At 44.3% G+C, this 16839-nt stretch overlaps 1 protein-coding gene across 30 annotated transcripts in view; it reads left to right on the top strand.

The window, feature by feature from the left end:
* The window catches only part of EIF4G3 (eukaryotic translation initiation factor 4 gamma 3), a 148313-nt gene that overhangs the window by 62671 nt on the left and 68803 nt on the right, over positions 1-16839 (top strand). For 11 of the 30 annotated variants that reach the window (XR_008731595.1, XR_008731594.1, XM_055706419.1 and 8 more), the window contains exons 4-6: positions 6569-6664; positions 8086-8199; positions 11868-11900. The exons of 1 other annotated variant lie outside the window; for it this stretch is intronic. Coding sequence is in view for 27 of the 29 variants with exons in the window: in XM_055706419.1 (XP_055562394.1) it covers positions 6569-6664; positions 8086-8199; positions 11868-11900 (243 nt within the window). In the remaining 2 variants the exon portion in view is untranslated. The remainder of the gene's footprint in view (positions 1-6568; positions 6665-8085; positions 8200-11867; positions 11901-16839) is intronic. 18 more of the 30 variants (XM_055706401.1, XM_055706403.1, XM_055706405.1 and 15 more) reach the window with 3 other exon arrangements.

Consider the following 16839-nt stretch of genomic DNA (forward strand, 5'->3'; position numbering starts at 1 on the left):
CAGCAACACTGCTGAAAGAGCACAGGAGCAAACAGTTGCGTTTGGGGGGAAGACGGGAGAGCTGCCTCTGCTGACACCGTGCGTTTGTGCTGATACACACCTGTCTGAAAACTGGGGCCGTTCAGAAACCAAAGCTTGAGGAAAAAGAAGGGCTCTGGTTTTGTAGGAGGCAAATCTGAAGCAATCTGAAGAACTGCTGTTCTAGCATGTGCTTGCCTGCAGACTAGTTTATTAGGTCAAAATGAAGATACAGGTTTTTTTAAAAAAAAAAATAATAATCAGAGGATTAAAATTTAAGAACTGAACGCTGAGAGATTTCTGCTTATTGGGTACTACGCGGTTGCAGTTGTTTCGTAGGACAGTGATTTGATTTCAGGGAGGGCAGAGCAAATCCAACTCAACAGATAAATGATGATTCAGAATTAAAGCTGCGTCCTTGCTGGCACCATCTTTCCTCGCTTGTGAACCAAGTGATGGTTTATGCTGCTGCGGGGGGGATTTCTACACCTGCATCTGAAGCCAAACTCCTGTGCAGGTCAGTGACCCAGGGGGAAAATTCCTGAGAGGCTCCAAGAGCAGCCTCGAGGGTTGGTGCATCAGCACAGCCTGTCCTGCACTCCCTGTTGTGGTTTTCCTCGAGGAAAACAGTTCAGCAGCTGGAAGTCCGTTTTTTAAAAATGGGGATAGAAAGGAAACATCTGTGCAGTGATCTTGCCGGTGACTCTTGTGGTGCTGTCTCCTATACCTTGCTCCAGGGGCAGCTGCATTCTGTGTCAGGGAGCTTGTGTAAATAAGAATTTATAAATTTAGGGTTGGGGATCCCTTAGTATACATGACGGTGTTACTCTAAGTGCCCATCGGGTTTGGTTTTAATCAATATTTAGCATTTAACTGGGTCAGTGAATGTTTTGGTCAAAGACCACTGTCGTGCAGGAACACCTGTACATCCAGAGGAATGTGTGTGGTTTTGCTTGGAGGCCTTTTGGAGGGAGGGAGAGATCTTGCAACAGTATTATCCCATTTCCAGCTGAAGAATATTTTTGCTCTTTTCTCTCTCAACGTAAAATAGTAAAAAAAAATCTTTGTGACAGTAGACATGGTGGCACTTCCAGTAAGCTTTTAGCTGGGTACTCTCTGTCAGCGCAGTGATCTGAATGCTCAAATGAGATATAAACCACTACAGCAAAGTATCATATTTTTTTTATTCACGTGTGAGCATCACATTGCTTTCTGTTGTGGCCACACACACACAAAAAAAAATGCCCTTTAGGGTCGCTCCAGGATAGCTAACGGCTGCCTGTGGCCCCAGCATGCTTCCTATTGTTATAAAACGTTTTGCTTACGCCGTCATGTTCCTCCCAAAGAGATTAAAGCTTTTTGCTGGCATTCAGCAGAGTTTCAGCTCACCCTGGACCGGAGCGCGATTGCTGCGTTGGTGTTACTGGGAAGAAACTGGGAGTCCGAAGGTTTTCTCAGCCAAGGTCACAGCGATAGCGATAGTAATAGAGCAGCAGGCTCCTGAGTCACGGTCATGTGTTGGAACTACAAGACCATTTCTCCTCTTCGTATGTAACCAGTAAATATAGACCCAGCTGAACTTCCTAAGTCAAGAGAGGATTCAAGAAACGACGACAGGACTTAACCCCTTCCCACGTTCAACCCAACCGTGCTGCTGAAGGCAGAAAGCTCACCAAGCAACACCTTTCTGCCTGGGGATTTAAAGAGTTTTGTTCCAAAAAAAAAAAAAAAAAAAAAAATTTCCACCGGCTGCGGGAGGCAGAGAGCTGCGTGACTCAGCTTTTTCTGACCCTGATGTGTGTACTTTGCCTGTTTATTCCCAGTACAGTCAGTACCGAGGGAGTCATGTTACGCAGCAGGCTCAGTGTTTATTAACCAGCTTGGGAACTGATCTAAGAATAACTTTTTTCATTTGTTTTGTTGGTAGTGTTTTTGTTGGGTTTTTTTTGCTTAGCACAGTCAGCAGCCCAAGGTGAATACTGCATGGAAAATGGATAGAAAGGGTTTTCCCCAGCAAGTTGTGGGAATACATAAACACACAACTATTATCGCCTTCCCCCCCGTGAACAGCCCCATCTGAAATATAAAATCACTAAGATGAAAGCTTTAAGGGAAGCAAATTGCTCTGCCTCAAAAGTGGAGCAGCTCAGCAGCCATCCGTTCTCTTCCACCTCAGGGTGCTGCAATTATTTGAACTTTAGGGATTTCAATGCCAGAATTTAGATGCTTCTGAACCAAATTTTTTATACAGAACGGTATTTGCTTCCCTGCCTTCCCCTCCACTGTAGTTTATTTTGGGGATTTGGGGAGCATTTCCTCACTGGTCTCTTCATTTGCTCACTTCATCCTCTGCACTTCAGCAGCAGTGTATAAAAGCCACGTTTCCAGCGTGACTGCATGTGATTATATTACTTTGTGTACCTATTTAGCTGCTTGGCACAGAAACAAGTCCTTTTGACAGATGAATAGATGCAATACTTTTCATCAGCTGACTTGTCTGAAAAGCAGTGGAGCGCTGTGATTATTCCGTTGGATGTTTTGATAGTTTATTCAGGCTACTTAGATGTGAACTTAGTACCTGCAGAACTTCATAAAGCACTTTCTTCCTCCCTTTCCCGCCCCCCCCCCCCCCCCCCCCCCCCTTGTGGATTTGACACAAATAGCAGCGAAGGCACACCTCCATCTGGTTGGAAGCCCGCCGAGCAGAAGCATTTGTTGTGTAATAGTTGTCAAAGATGTTTGTTTAGGTGATGCTTGTTGCCTTCGGTGGGATTTGGGTAGCGCTCGCTCCTCAAGGCTGCAGTTGTGAACCTCGCACCCCGAGCAGACAGCACTGGCTGTCCAAAATCGCCTTGTTTTGACGGCAGCTTCATAGCAGAAACCCTTCAGTGGCTGCTATTTAAGCTTTCCTATGCTTTTTTCTTCCTTTATAACATAATGCTGTGCTTATTCTGCTAGGGCTTAAATGCTGCGACAAATTTAACGCTAGATAGTGTCGTCTTGCGTTTGCCTCTCAGCCCTGCTAGTGTCAGAAATGACATCTGTTGTCAATGAGGTGGCTGTCTTTGGCAGTGTGTTTAAAAATGCCTGCTTTACAGTCATTCTGCTCAAACTCACGGGTTTTTTAGGCTTGGTGATAGCTGCAGTTTCTTTCTTTCAAATTGCCTTTTGCTTGGGTGATTAAAAGCCAACTAAGGCTGTTTTGGAGGTGAGGACCTTGGGGGTAGCATGGAATCTGTTTTAGGTCTGTCTTTTAGATCTGATTTAGGCTCTGTTCTGTTGTGTGCAAGTTAAACCTGAAGAAAACATGTTTTCACGAGCCTGGAGGAGGGGGAAAACAGTCGGTATTTTCTTTTCTCTTTGCTGAGATGCTGAGGGAGCAGCAGTTCAAACCATTTGGGATAAGGGCTCTTCCCTTGAGATGCGGAGCAGGGAGGCACAAGGAGCTGGTGGTCAGCTGGTTCGTTTACTGCCAGTGTTCAAAATATTTCCCGACGCAGTCACCTACCCAGCGTGCTCGCTGCGGCTGGCAGGCTGGTGTAGTGTCCGGACCCTTTGCAGGGTGCATGGATTGACGCAGAAAGCTGCTGATCCGCTGAGGGGAGAGGCCGTAATCTCACGTTGGGCAGAGATCCCAGGCGCAGAAAGTCACCAGCAAGCTCCTACAAACACAGGACAGCTTCTCGAGGTGGGGGACGAAAAGATCCCAGAGTTTCCCTTGTCTCGTTTGCACTCGATTACTCCGCGATCACTCGATGCTGTGGTGTCGGTACTGCTGTGAGATATGGTACATACTGTTTATTATACAGCATTGACACGAGCAGCTCAAGCAGAATCACACTTGTCAAATAAAAGGGGAAAATATTTGACGCTGCATCTGACATCTCAAAAAATTAGAAGGCTTCTTGCAAATTAGTTGCGAACACGAATTTGAGGTTTTGCCAGTGGTAAGAAGGGAGGGAAGTGCTGGCTGGAGAGGATTAGACCAAATGAGCTCCTGGCGAGGAGGGGCAGTGGAAAAACCTGCCCTGCTTACCTGCCAGAGGTTGCTGCTTCCATAGCAGGAGCAGATTAAAGCATTTAATTGCTCTTGAACCAGCGTCTTTGTTGCTGTGGTGATATCAACTACTACAGAAAGATGTTCTTCAGCTAAATATTCCACCAAGGGTGCTCGGTTGTCCTAAATCACACCAAAGATCTAGTGATAGGCTTGGAGACAGACATTTTTATCTTTTCTCTGATCCAAAAAGCAACGTGAGGATCGGGTAGAAAATAACAGAATGCCCTGCTAGCTGTCCTTAAGTGTCTGTGTATTCACGTTTAAGTTTTACTCTTTAATGATCAGTGTAAGTATTGTCCCGAAGCATAGGAATAGGAGGTATTGCAGCAGTAGGTGTTTGGGACGGGACTATTTTTGGACTATGCTCAGTCCTTTCCCCTCTGCCACATTTTATTTTGCCTTTTTTTTTTTTTTCTTTTTTCTGAGACTGGAAAATTCCTCAGACGGATTGTTTCTAAAACTATATTTTCATTTACCTTGTATTACATTTTGATCAGCAGGAGATTAAGCAGGGATTTTATGTCTAGGGATGAAAAAGAAGAAAAAAAGAGTAACACAGGCTCCAGCTGTCTCGTAGACACTCTGCGGGGCACAGGACACTGGTCAGTGTGTGCTGGGGCACTGGGTGGTGGATGTCTTTCAACAACGAGATGTACTGGGTGCTCTTCCAAAACAAGATACATTTTTGCTGCAAAAGCATCCTACGTTTGCTCACATTGAAAGGGCTGAAGAGGCTGAGCTGTGGGTGAGGTCTGTGACTGCTGTAGGACTCAGCCTGGGAGGCGAGAAGTAAGCACATGCTTTACCCAGTGGCATACTATTATGGTAGCTTTATTTTGTTAGAAAAACTCTTCTTAAATTGCTTTCTTTTCCTTTAAAAACATACATCCTTCACCTTGTAGGGACTGGTTGATTTTTCCCTTGAAAGCCAGAACGTGCCTGATTATACTTGGCACAGTTTGCTAATTCAGACCTGGAAGTTTTTGCAGGCTTCAGGACTGAATTTCTTTCTAGAAGCAGCACGCTTTATGTTGTTTCTACACCACTCCTTGAGCTATTTGCCTAAACCAGCTTCAGGCTTTATGCTCGATCACCTCTCTTGACAGCTGAAGTTTTATCAGTTTTTTTTTCTTTCTTTCTTCAGTACAAATAGGTAAAACTTACTTTTATTGTTTAAAAACTTAATTGTTCAAATAAAATATATAGCACAGTTCAAATCAAAGACACCCTGAAACGTGCCTGCAGGCTGGTGCCGTGAAACCTGTTCTCCCAACACCACATTACGGGCTGAAATGGGTCCCTTTGTTCCTTAGACCTGCTCTAGGATTTTAATGCAAGGGCCATGAAATTCAAAGACGAGAAGGCATTCTTCAGCGAGGCTTGCGGCATGAATATATCATCATTCTGTGTACAGAGAGGGATTGCGATGTTTTTAAGCGTATCCTCTCCTGTAATCTCTTCCATGAACCCAAAGAGAAGTCCCAGAGGAGACCCAAGACCTTATGAGCACCTTGATTCATTGAGTAAATCTGATAGTACGTAGCCAGGAGGTTAGCGGGGACCGTGGGTGCCATTAGCAGTGCCAGTATCCAGAGGTGGCACCACAAGGATGTAGACAGTGAAGGGGGAAGAGCTGAGGAGCTGGAAAAGTGACTTGTGATGGAGCTGTGCAGGAGCTACAGGGCAGTGCATAGAGTTTGGGCTAATGCCTCTTGAAAGTGAAGGTTGGTGCAAGCTAGTGGCTGGTTTCTGTGCCATTACAATAATAAACTATTATTTTTTAAAAAAAGTAAGTTATAGGGGGGTTTTGTTTCTTAAAAAAAGGAAAAAGGTGCTCTGTAAAGTTATTTCTAAATGTTTTGTTAAAACGTGATCGTAACTCTACAGCTCAAGTTTATTGTTACTTTGGGCGTATAACATGAGGGAGAGCATCTGGTGGTATAAATTGTTATAGCCCATGGAAATCAGTGGAACTATGAAAAATTCACCCAACCCGTGGTCTGCCTGACATCTGTGACAACTTTGGGCCATTTCATTGTGTTGCAGACGCTTTAAAGCAGCAGTGGCTTGTATTAAAGGCATTTGAGCTTGTTTCTTGCCGTTTGTCTTATTTCGGAGGATTTATCGGCGATACCTACAGTTCCAGCTTTCCTTGGAAACAGGTTCAGAGGAAACTTTTGGGAAGGAGGTGGTTGGCCAACACGGGTTGTGACACGGTGTTCCACTGATGTGCCTCTTCGTTATGTTTTCCACTGCGGCACTTGAGCTTAGGGTAGCGTCAATAATTAGGGTAGCGTTGATAATTAATTAGGGTAGTGTTGATATTGGTTGGGTCCTTGATGGAGAAGGCTTCCTCCATTGCAGTCACCTATATTGTCTTTATTTCAATGTTCATCAGCAGTCCGTCTGATAACGTGTTCAGTTCCTATCTCTTGGGATGAATCATTTGATACACTCATTTTTTTATTGATTTTTCTTGTTCCCTGGCAGGCTCCTTACCCCTCAGGACAGAATGCAGCTCCAACCACGTTGGTGTACCCTCAAGCCCCTCAGACAATGAACACCCAGCCTCAGACCCGCTCGCCGGTAAGGGAGCCCATATGGCCATTACCTGATGTTCTTTCTTCCTCGTTTGTGTGTTTCACCGTTTGTATGTGTGTGTCTCTAGCACTCGGCCGGTTCTCTGGAAAGCGTGTTTTACTGAACTGGAGGCACATTCCAAATGGCAAATCTTGATTGAATTTTTCAGACACTGTCCTGGTAGGATAATTTTCCTTTTAAAGTGGCTTATCAGAAAAGAAGCGATGGAGGGATTTTCATCTACGTTCAAGTAACACAATTTATTTTTAGCATAGTTGCTTTCAGGTTCATTTTATTTTAGACTTTAGATTCATTGCCAGAACGTTTCTCCTTTCTTCGTTTTTTTTTTTTTTCTTCTTTTTTCTTTTTTTTCCCTCTTTAAGGAAATATTTCATAAAGTGATAGACCAAAGATGAGTAAACAAAAGCAATTCTCTGCAGCAGCACTCAGTCTCCAGTGGCTTCTGGGCATTACTTCGAGTCAGTGCCACTGAATCAGTTCTAACCATTTACTGCCTGGCACCCTGTGGGTGCTGATGCATTTAACCTAGAGCTTCTGTGTACCCACATCTTTTTGTGGTAAGCCCCTTTTTCATCCAACTTTAGGTTTGATTGTCCTCCGTATTTTTTTTTTTTCCTTTGGTATGTATTATAATACCGCTGTGCTATCGTAGGACTTTGGTTCCCCAAACCAGGCTCTTTTGGGGGGAATTTCTGCTCGTAGCGCAGTTCCACGTGATGCTAGGAGACCCTCCTGGGGCATCAGGTGCTTAGCCCAGCTTCTGGAGGCAGGGTAGCTTACCATCGCCATGTCTCGGGTGTCAGTTAGCCAAGGGAGCAGCAAGCCCTGCGCTTCTTGCCGATCCACATCTGCGTCCTAACGCTTTCAGGTTGCCCGTAAAACCACTGCACCCTTCCAAGCACTCTTCTCTTTTTAGAATAAGATAAACGCTGCTGAAGCATGGCAACTGAAGGCCTCCGAGACGGAAGTCTTCTGTTTGTCCACTTCACACACGTGTGTGTGTATATATATATATATATACAAGGAGGCAAGCGTCCTCCCCATGTGCAGCCGTACTGATGCACTTGCCCCACTTCTGGAGGTTTCTCCTCCAGGGTATTTGCAGAAGGGTTAGTTCCGAGGCCCGTTAAGCTCTGTGTCGATGAACGAGCCAATTAACACCAGTTTTGATGAAGTTTCTGTGATGTGGACAGCTGCGAATTTGTAACCGGATCCCCCCCACCTCCTTAGTCCCCCGTTCTGATCAGTAATGCAGGATACTGATGGTAAAAACCCCTTTTTTTCTCAGTAAGTATAATCATCTTCTTTACCTTTAATTGTTGAAAAGCGCAAATAAGTTTATATGGTTAGAACTGGAGCAAAAACCTGACTGAAGAGCTGCATCTCTAAACCAGTTTTTTTGACAGCCCAGCAGAACAGTGCCAATACATTGCACAGACAACTGGAAGAGGAGGAAGGTTTTGGAACAGAGTCCGGTTTACAGGTCCCTGGCTGGAAGAGGCTGGATAAAATACTGCATTGTAAGCAATATAACAAACTGTACTCCTTCTTGCAGGCAATTGTGCCGATGGCACTGTTTTTATTTCTTCCTTTCTTTCTTTCTTTATTATTTATTTTTTACCACATCTTTTTTGTTGGCTGATCTACAGAAATGCACTGATTTTGCTTCTTTGCTAAAAGCATGAGCTACTGTGGCAGTTTCTGCCAGGTTAAGTGGCAAAGCAAGGTCCAAAGTTGAATTGCAGCTGGGAGGGTCTGACCTGGCGTAGGACAGAGACCAGGGCGACTTTGGGTTTGTCGCTCAGGAGATAACGTCTTCAGGAAATTTGGCTGGAAAAGTGTGACAAATTGTAGGGTTTTGGCCCCGTTATTGAGGAGGTATGGAGGAGGAATTTGTCTGCGGTTGTCGGCCATGTTTATATTTTTATTGGTTTTTTTTCAACTCTCCTGTCTGCAGATTTTGCCATCCGCTCTGCTAGCCACCATTTCCACCCCCATTACTAAAGCTGCACCCATAACATCTCATTCCACCTCCCCACCCCAAAACAAATGCAAGACTGGCCCGCTCCTGCACTACTCTTGCATTTTGTTCTGGGCTCGATTTACTTATTCTTTTTGAATTTATTTTTGAACCGTCTTTTTTGGTGGTGAGGGAAGGGTAAAGGAGGGGACGAGGAAGGTGGCAGGATGTCTTTGCCATCCCTAGGCTTCCATAGCGCAGTCCCGTCCGTCACACAGCTGGGGTGGCTGGTGTGGGTAGATAGGCAGTTGCGCTAACGAGGTTGATCCTAATCCTGCTTCCTCGAGCACCCAGAGTTTCCTCCATCCTGTTTCAGCAGCATCCGAGGGCCATTGGCAATTGCAGAGTTTAGGCTTTTCTGTTCCTTCCAGGACAGCTGCCTTTGCAATCCAACTGGCTTCATGTTTTCTCCCCGTTAGCATCGTAGCATCACTCCAATAGTGAGAATTTCAAAGTGCAGCTCCAGCTGGGGGAAGGAAAATGAAATCAGAGGCGTTCAGCCCTACCGAAAATGATCCGTTAGCTCTTGCCGATGCCAGCCCTGAGAACCAGGTGATTTTAACTGTCCAAATCTAGGATATCTGCCAAAAACCCCCATGATCAGAAAGGGTGTTCGAGCGATCCAGAAGTGGTTATTTTCAGAGGCTTGAGGTGTGCCAGCTCAGCGTCAGCAGATAGAGAACATGCCCTGTTGTCCACAAGGCAGTGAGCAGGACCATAAAGAGTGCGGGTGGCAGAAATGTTGGACCCAGGTTTCATAAAATTTTCCTTTCTATCTTACTACCTTCATCGGAAAGAGAAAAAAACCCACCAAAGTGTCTGTTTAATCTGAGCCAGCAGTGACTACAGTTTGTTCTGTTGCTTACAGCTACTCATAGGAATAAATCCTATCAACCTGAATTATTTAAAAAAAATTAAAAATATCAAGAGCCAATGGTGACCACTGCAAAATAGGTTAGGGTATTTTTCACTAACTTCGAAGGTTTTTTTTGTTTGTTTGTTTGGTTTTTTTTAACTTGTAACACATACTACGTTTCACTATGGAATGTACTTTTAGCTTCTTAAGATACAGCTTCCAGCTCTTGTTTTAAACACACTAAGAACAAATCTTTCCTGTGGAACAGTGGTAAGAGAGGCCCTGAAATTAAGCAACGTGAGGTTTTTGCACCCCATCATTCTCTTTTTGATTCATTTTTTTTCATTGTGTATAGTGTGAATTGTGTAGCCCTGTGGGAAAGGCTTGCCAGCCCTTCCAGGGTAAGCTTTCTTCCCTTTTCTCAAACACAAGACATACAAACTGATTTTGAGGAGTTCTTCCTTTAGGAAAATAAGGACTTGAAGCGTGTTCACCTCCCGAGACTCATCCATGTGCCCATTTCTCACCACTGTAGGACCGATCAGCAGAGCCACTGTCCTCTTCACATCCTGAGCCTTGGGAGGATGCTGGGAGTCTCTGAGTGCTTCTGTCCTGCGGTTGCTATGAAAATAAAAATTTTAGCTCTTTAGTCTTACAAGATGATTGTGCTTTGCTTTTTTTTCTTTTTTTTTTTTTTTTTCTTTAAGGCTTAGGGAAAGCTTTCAAGATGGGGAAACTCTTACTTTGTGAATCAGTGCAGGTCATTCTTTATAAACTCTTGTACTAGAACTAGTCCATGTGTGCATATTTTCTCGTTTCCGAAGGTTTTTATGGCTTTTCATCCAAGTGTCACAATGAGGCGAAGGTAGAAGGAATATATAAACACTGGTATTGGTAGACTAGTATTTGGAAATCTTAAATACAGACAATTAAAATGTGTATAAAGGAGAAAATCAGCTGGACCAGTCAATGTTTATAAATTGCTTCTCATGTTTGATGGCATTAAAATAGCTGGGAGGTAAGGCTGCAGGTGAGCCCTGGTCCCTTTTTTCTTACTGAAAAAAACCTCACATTAAGAAAGTCAATAATTAGTAGCCAGTTTTGATCACTCTTCTCGGGCAGAAAGTGAAATGCACTGAGTCCCTGTAGTGTGAATCGGCAGGGATGGACTGTACCGTGTGCTTCGGCACCTGTGTTGAGTTACTGAGCCGTCACAGACAGCAACAGGTAGAGGCATGCAGTGGGTAAAAAGCCACTGTGGGGTCTAGTTTCATTTGCTCCATGTAATTATTGGAGCTGCCATCAGTAGATTTATCTGCTGTCGTCGTGCTCTCCTTATTACACTGAGAATTAAGGGTTTAAATACCTAACTTGGCTTCTTGAAGAGGATACCTCGTCATCTTTATTTATATTTTCCATTTCTTGCATTCATTTTTATTTCTACTTTTAACAATCAGCTCCTTTTTGGAAAATGCTTTGAATGTTTACTGAGCATGTTCAATTCTGATTACTTTGCTCCTCGTGTAACCCAAGTGGGTGGGAGGTGATTGAGTAACCCGAGCTCAGGGCTGGGAACCGGGACCTCCTGTACTCCACTCGAGCTCAACCACTGATGCCTTCAGCTCCCCAGGGACGTCACGGGTTAACCTGTCTCCTTCGCTTTCAGCTGGGGGTGACAAATCCGACTCGTTAAGGAGGGTTATATTGTGATTGTTATGGGGGGGGTGGGGGCGGGGGGAAAGAAAGAATTGCTGATCTTTGCCTTGCAGGGAATTGCCCACGGCCCCCTCGCTGGCAGGACACTAGCTGTGCCTACCTGGCTCTTACCTGCTCTCCATCCTCCGCTCCCACCAAATGTTTGGAACGGCTCTGAGTCCAGCTGCTTTCACCATTTACCTCCACCTTAAACCAGTTTAAAAAAAATCTCCACTGCTGCTTGTTTTAAGTTGGTTTATGGTTTTATTGTCTGGTGTTTGGTTTTTTTCCCCAGGCAGGATAAAGAATGCCTGCATCCATACACTAGAGTGCCTTGAAAATAGCAGCTTTGGCTGTGTATCTCCTGGCTCTCGAGCAGCACACTTTCCCCGTAGCGATGTTCACATCGTTATATCTCAGTACCTGTCTGTCACTGTCCTGCAGCAAAGCTTTTGACTGTTTTGTGGTTGTTTTTGTTGTTTTTTGGTGTGTTTAGTTTTTTGTTTTTTTTTTCTTGTGGGTTTATTTTGCATAGAGTGTGACATTTTGGTTTCGTTGTGGTGTTTCTGACTCTTTGTGCCTTTCCTTTTGTGTTTGTTTCTCCCGCCTTTCCTCAGTTTGCAGCGGGGCCTCGACCTGCCCATCACCAGGTACAGTACCCTGCCCCTTCATTATCATCCTAAACTAATTGGCTGGGGGAGGCGGGTGGTTGGAGGTGGTTCACCCACTAACAAAGAACGAAGGCTCGTTTCGGAAACCAGCTCTGTTAGTAGATACTAGCACGTGCATAACCCCGCTAACAAGCTGCCTGCAACGCAGAGTAACACTTTTAATTCTCAATTGGTGTCACCGCACTCATTAACCACCCCACTTAACGCCGTTTCCCTAGGAAAGGAGATCCTGTAGAGACTGTTGCCAGGTGTTTGTGAGATTTGCTTGCCTTTTCAAGTGGCTAGTAACTTGGCCGAATATTTCTCAAACTAGTCGGTGGATTGAGTTGCCTGAGGTGAAGATGTCAACGAGAACCGAGTGTTTGCATCCCTAGAAAATCCTGCTTTTCAAACTCAGAGCAAGGCAAATGATTTTCCAGTTCATAAGTTTCTTGTGTGATACGCCTGGTTATCTGTAATCATCACATCAACTTAATACTTTTTTTACTTCCTTCGTGAAAGCCAAACATTTAGGAATCTTTGTAGTATTCCTGTTGCATGACTTGGACTGTGTAAGGAACCACTTGATTAAGAAGAATGAAAATCAGGAATAGCTTTGGCTCGTGAAACTCATGGGCGGTGCTTATTAGGGTGACGGGAATACCCAGAGGACCTCTTCAGCGCCAGGACAGATACACAGGTCCCTTCCATGTAGTCGAGGTCTCCAAAGTTGTTTTTTTTATCAACTCCTGTATTCATCCTTGCCAAAACCCTTTTCCCCTGATTTTGCTGCTTCTTGCAACTTTTGAGGGGACAGAGGTGATGCTGACAGGTGGAAAAGAGGAGGAGAGGCATGATGAGTGCAGGAAAGTTCTCCCAGATTCGGTTGTTTCCGTGTCACTCTTCTTTCTCTTCGTTTGGAAGGAGCAGGTTGTTTCCACCAAGTTAATAGGAAATAAAAAATAAAAAATCCGTTTAACTCCAGTGATGTCTGGACAGGGGCTTAAGTCATAAAAGGTTTGTTTCAGGAGAATTATATTGTTCTCACTTCGGTCCTGTTAGTATGAGCAGTTTAATACTGTAGAGGTGAGGGGGTGAGTGTGTCGAGTGGGCACTCACACCCAAAAAACCCGATCATCTTTGTTCCTTCCACCTCAAAGTGCAGCATGGAGGCAGGCATCCTTCCAGAGCAGGCAAAAAAAAAAAAAAAAAAAAAAAAAAGGCTTAAAAAGTAGAATGAGGCATTTGCACTTGTTTGCTCGCAGGCAAATGGCAAATGTCACGTGTGTGAGAAGAGAGATCATTTTTGTGCGTGGCCAGGGATTGCATTGACAGGCAGCGGTGGAGGAATGTTTGCAGGATGATGGAATTAGTATCTTGTTTAGATATTTTTCTTCTTGGCCTTGACTTCAGGGCTGTGTTTATATTATGCAATACCAAAAATGCATCACTATCAGCAACTCGTTAGTTCTTTCATAGGTTGTTACTAGGCGAATTATGTATTCAGCGTGAGCCATTTAATATTCTCATAAAACTCACTGAGCTCGCTGCAAGCAGATTTTGGACCGCGAGTCTTGAGGCAGCACAGCCTTGGAGGAAACTGTTCCAGCAATTAGTGGCTTTACTGATACGACTACCACCAATCTGTCGTAACTTGATTTAAAACTTTCTCTTGGACCCAGTTATGACCCTGCTTGCAGGTTAAAACTTGTAATTTCCAAGTGCTTTCCAGATTTTATCACTACATATTTAATAGTGTGGCAGTTAAGAGTTTTTGACTCTGTTACATTTGAAGTCTGTTTATAATTATCTGAGAGAAGCTGTCACGGTTAGAGAAACATTTCAGGCTTTATTCCCAGTTCTATCTATCAGCGCTGGAACCGGGCAGGCACGGAGAAGCCTGGGCTGTAGATGAGTGGTTTAGCTCTCTTAATCCCAAAATTTCTGCCTGTGGTGTGGATTGGGAATGGAGGGAGGGATTTCTGCCACCGACCCACGCAGGAGGGTCACAGCTGTTGAAGCGAGCTCATCCCAAACTTAGAGGATGCTTGAGACCAATGTAAATAATTATTCTCACATGGGAAACTTTTGACACGTTTAAATTGTGTAACATAAGCCGGTAGGCTTCGAGACCGAGATTTTGTAACCTAAAAAGTGCCAAATATGTAAATCGACCACAGCAGTGTTAATGTGTGTGGCAAAAACGTGCTCTTCTGAGGCGGTGGCAGCGAGATGAGGTTTGCAACGACTCCGGTGTCGATCCCAGTGGGATTTTATTAACATATGCCTCGTATTGATTCCGTGTCTTTTTCAGTCAAATAATGGATTGTTCTTTAATGTTACTTGCTGTAATTATTAGATCTTTAAAGTACTCAAATTAGCATGATTTAACACCTGAAATTGACTGGGAACTTTATTAGCAACTTTTTTTTTTCCTGATGGGAATGTCTACCCGGGTGGTTGATAGCCAGTCGATGCTATGGAAAGCATAGTCAAACCCTGCTTGAGAGAAAATAATTAGAATGAGATTTGGGATGCTGCATTAATGGTGGCTGAAGTGAAATGAAAATAGCTGCAGTGGTTCTGATGACAAGTTAAATGCGTGTCAGCAGTCCTTGATTCTGGTAACATGGCCAACGGAGAAACCACTGAAAAGACTCATTTTATAGGAGAAAGGAAATGGACCCTACAGAGTGTTTTGTGGCAGTATATTTAAAAATACTGTCACCTTGTGTTCTCAGAATGCTGTAGCGGACTTGGCTACCACCCTGCCTGGACTTGCTGCTCTGTTTCCCACTTTATGCACAAAGCATCCTTGGTTGTTTTTTCTTTCAAAGTTAGGTTTTTGAGTCACTTTGTTGCTTCTGATCCTCATGAAGCACAACTGAAAACAGCAGTTTTCTTCTCATCTGAAATCCAAAATGTAGGATAACCCTCAATTTAAGAAGTGACTTCAGGAGCGTATGGGTTATTTTAAAATGGATGCTCAGAAGAGGCCAGTGTAATTAAAAACAGAAATAAGAACAAGTATAAACTGAAATGTCATAGCTCCCTTTCTGACTTTATAATTGTATTTGAGATTAGTTTACTGGTTATGGCAGACTAATTTAGTTTGAGGTTGCTGGTGTAGTCTGTCCCAGTTTTAGCTTGGGGTTACTGGAGTTCTTTCGAGTAGAGCTTATACAACAGAAAGCTGGGTTTGGCTGTCTGGTGCTGTTAAAAAGCCATGTGATTTGGAGAGGTCGGGAATTTACTCCCTGAGCTGACTCAGGACTAACCAATTCGTAGCTTTTTGGAGTATCTCGAGTTAGAAAGCCATCAGAAACGGCTGCCTTTCTGGTCACTCCTGTCTTCATCCACGTGCGGGGAAAGGAGCTGCCAGTTTTAAATCCCATGGTGCATACAAAAAGGGGTGGGTTTTGCCCCTTGTTTTATCATTTAGTAAATAATAAAACAGGGAAAATCTGCATGTAGCGGGGGAAACAGGCCTTGTGTTGGTCCCATAGGGCTGCACTTGACTGCTGGGGAAGCAAGATGTGGACCTGAGGACTTTCTGCTGTAGCTTCTGCTTCTGGCAGCAGAACTTCACATCTCAAAGCTGCAGCTCCTCAGCTGAGCCCAGGTGCCTGTGCTGAAGTTTGAAAGAGCAAACGTAGTGTGCCGCTTCTGTCTGCAAGGAAACGTGGCTCCTGCTGTCTTGCCTGTGCAGACTTCTCCTGCTTCCAGGTCAGGGTCGGGTTATCCCACCAGCCTTCTTGACGGGACCCAGGCTAAGGATGACTAACAGGGCTGTCTCCGGTGTTAAAAGCTTAATGGAAGCGGAGAGCCTGGATGTACAGTTTGATAGTGTCTGTGACATCTCGTTGAACTTCCCTTTTGCTGCTTTTCTCCGCAGCCTTCGTGTCTCTATCGCAGCTGCCAGCCTTGAGCCCATCTAGGAAAAATAGACGGGTGTCTATGCATGTTGCGTTCGATGGGCTGAGCTTAGCACAGATTTGTTTTCAGCACTCTTACCACAAGTTTATTTTTTAGTGAATCTTTTAGAGTAGGGAGGGAGTGTTCCACAGACATCTCACTGGAAGTGATGGCTTAGAAATACGGAATAAATAGAAAATCAATTAAAATGCAGTGGTGGTTTATCAGAGGGAGGTTGGCGCTCTCTTTGATCATTGATTTTTCTAGATGACAGCCTCTTATCTGGCTGGCCTTCAACAGGCTTTTGACACAGGGTCATGTGGGAAGAAAATTAAGCAGGAGAAGATGATGGTTAATAAAAGGATATTGAGGTGTGTATATATATATAAGGAGTGACTAAAAATGAATGGCAGGGTATTGCTGAGAGGGGTACGCAGGAGGTTGGTGGTGATTTTCCTTAATATAAACGTTAATTACTCTGACACAAATAGTAGGTATGTGTCTGCAGCAAACAATGAGCACAAGGCTTGAAAATGTGGTGAGCACAAGGATGCTGTGCGAGGAGGACTGGCGGGATGGAAGCAGGGTGCGATCCAGCATTGCAAGGTGCGAGCCCTTATGCTTCAGTTTCAGTGCCAGGGAGAAGATTTTACTCCGTAAATGGGAGCTCATCAGCTGAAACCACCTGTGCAAGGCAATTTTCAGACAAACCACAGAAGTTATTTCCAGCGGAGATAGGGAGTTTATTACTGCTGCATTGGGAAGCACTGAGGAAACCCTGTCCGGAGCTTGTGCACAATTCTGCTTTTTATTTTCCAGAAAGACTTCCTTGAGCAGGTAGGTGAAGGGCTGCTGAGATGATGAGAGCTTATTAAACAAGCAGGCTAAAAGGGTTGAGCTTAAGGCAGCTGATAGAAGCAGTGTCTGAGAGGGGTTTACTTGTGCTCTTCTCTAAGTGTATCGGGGGAGCAACCTTAGGAAGAAAAAAGTCAAAGACATATCGCCCAGTAGTTCTGACTCCAGG

This window comes from Falco cherrug, chromosome 3, assembly GCF_023634085.1.
Source record: "Falco cherrug isolate bFalChe1 chromosome 3, bFalChe1.pri, whole genome shotgun sequence".
Taxonomy (NCBI): domain Eukaryota; kingdom Metazoa; phylum Chordata; class Aves; order Falconiformes; family Falconidae; genus Falco; species Falco cherrug.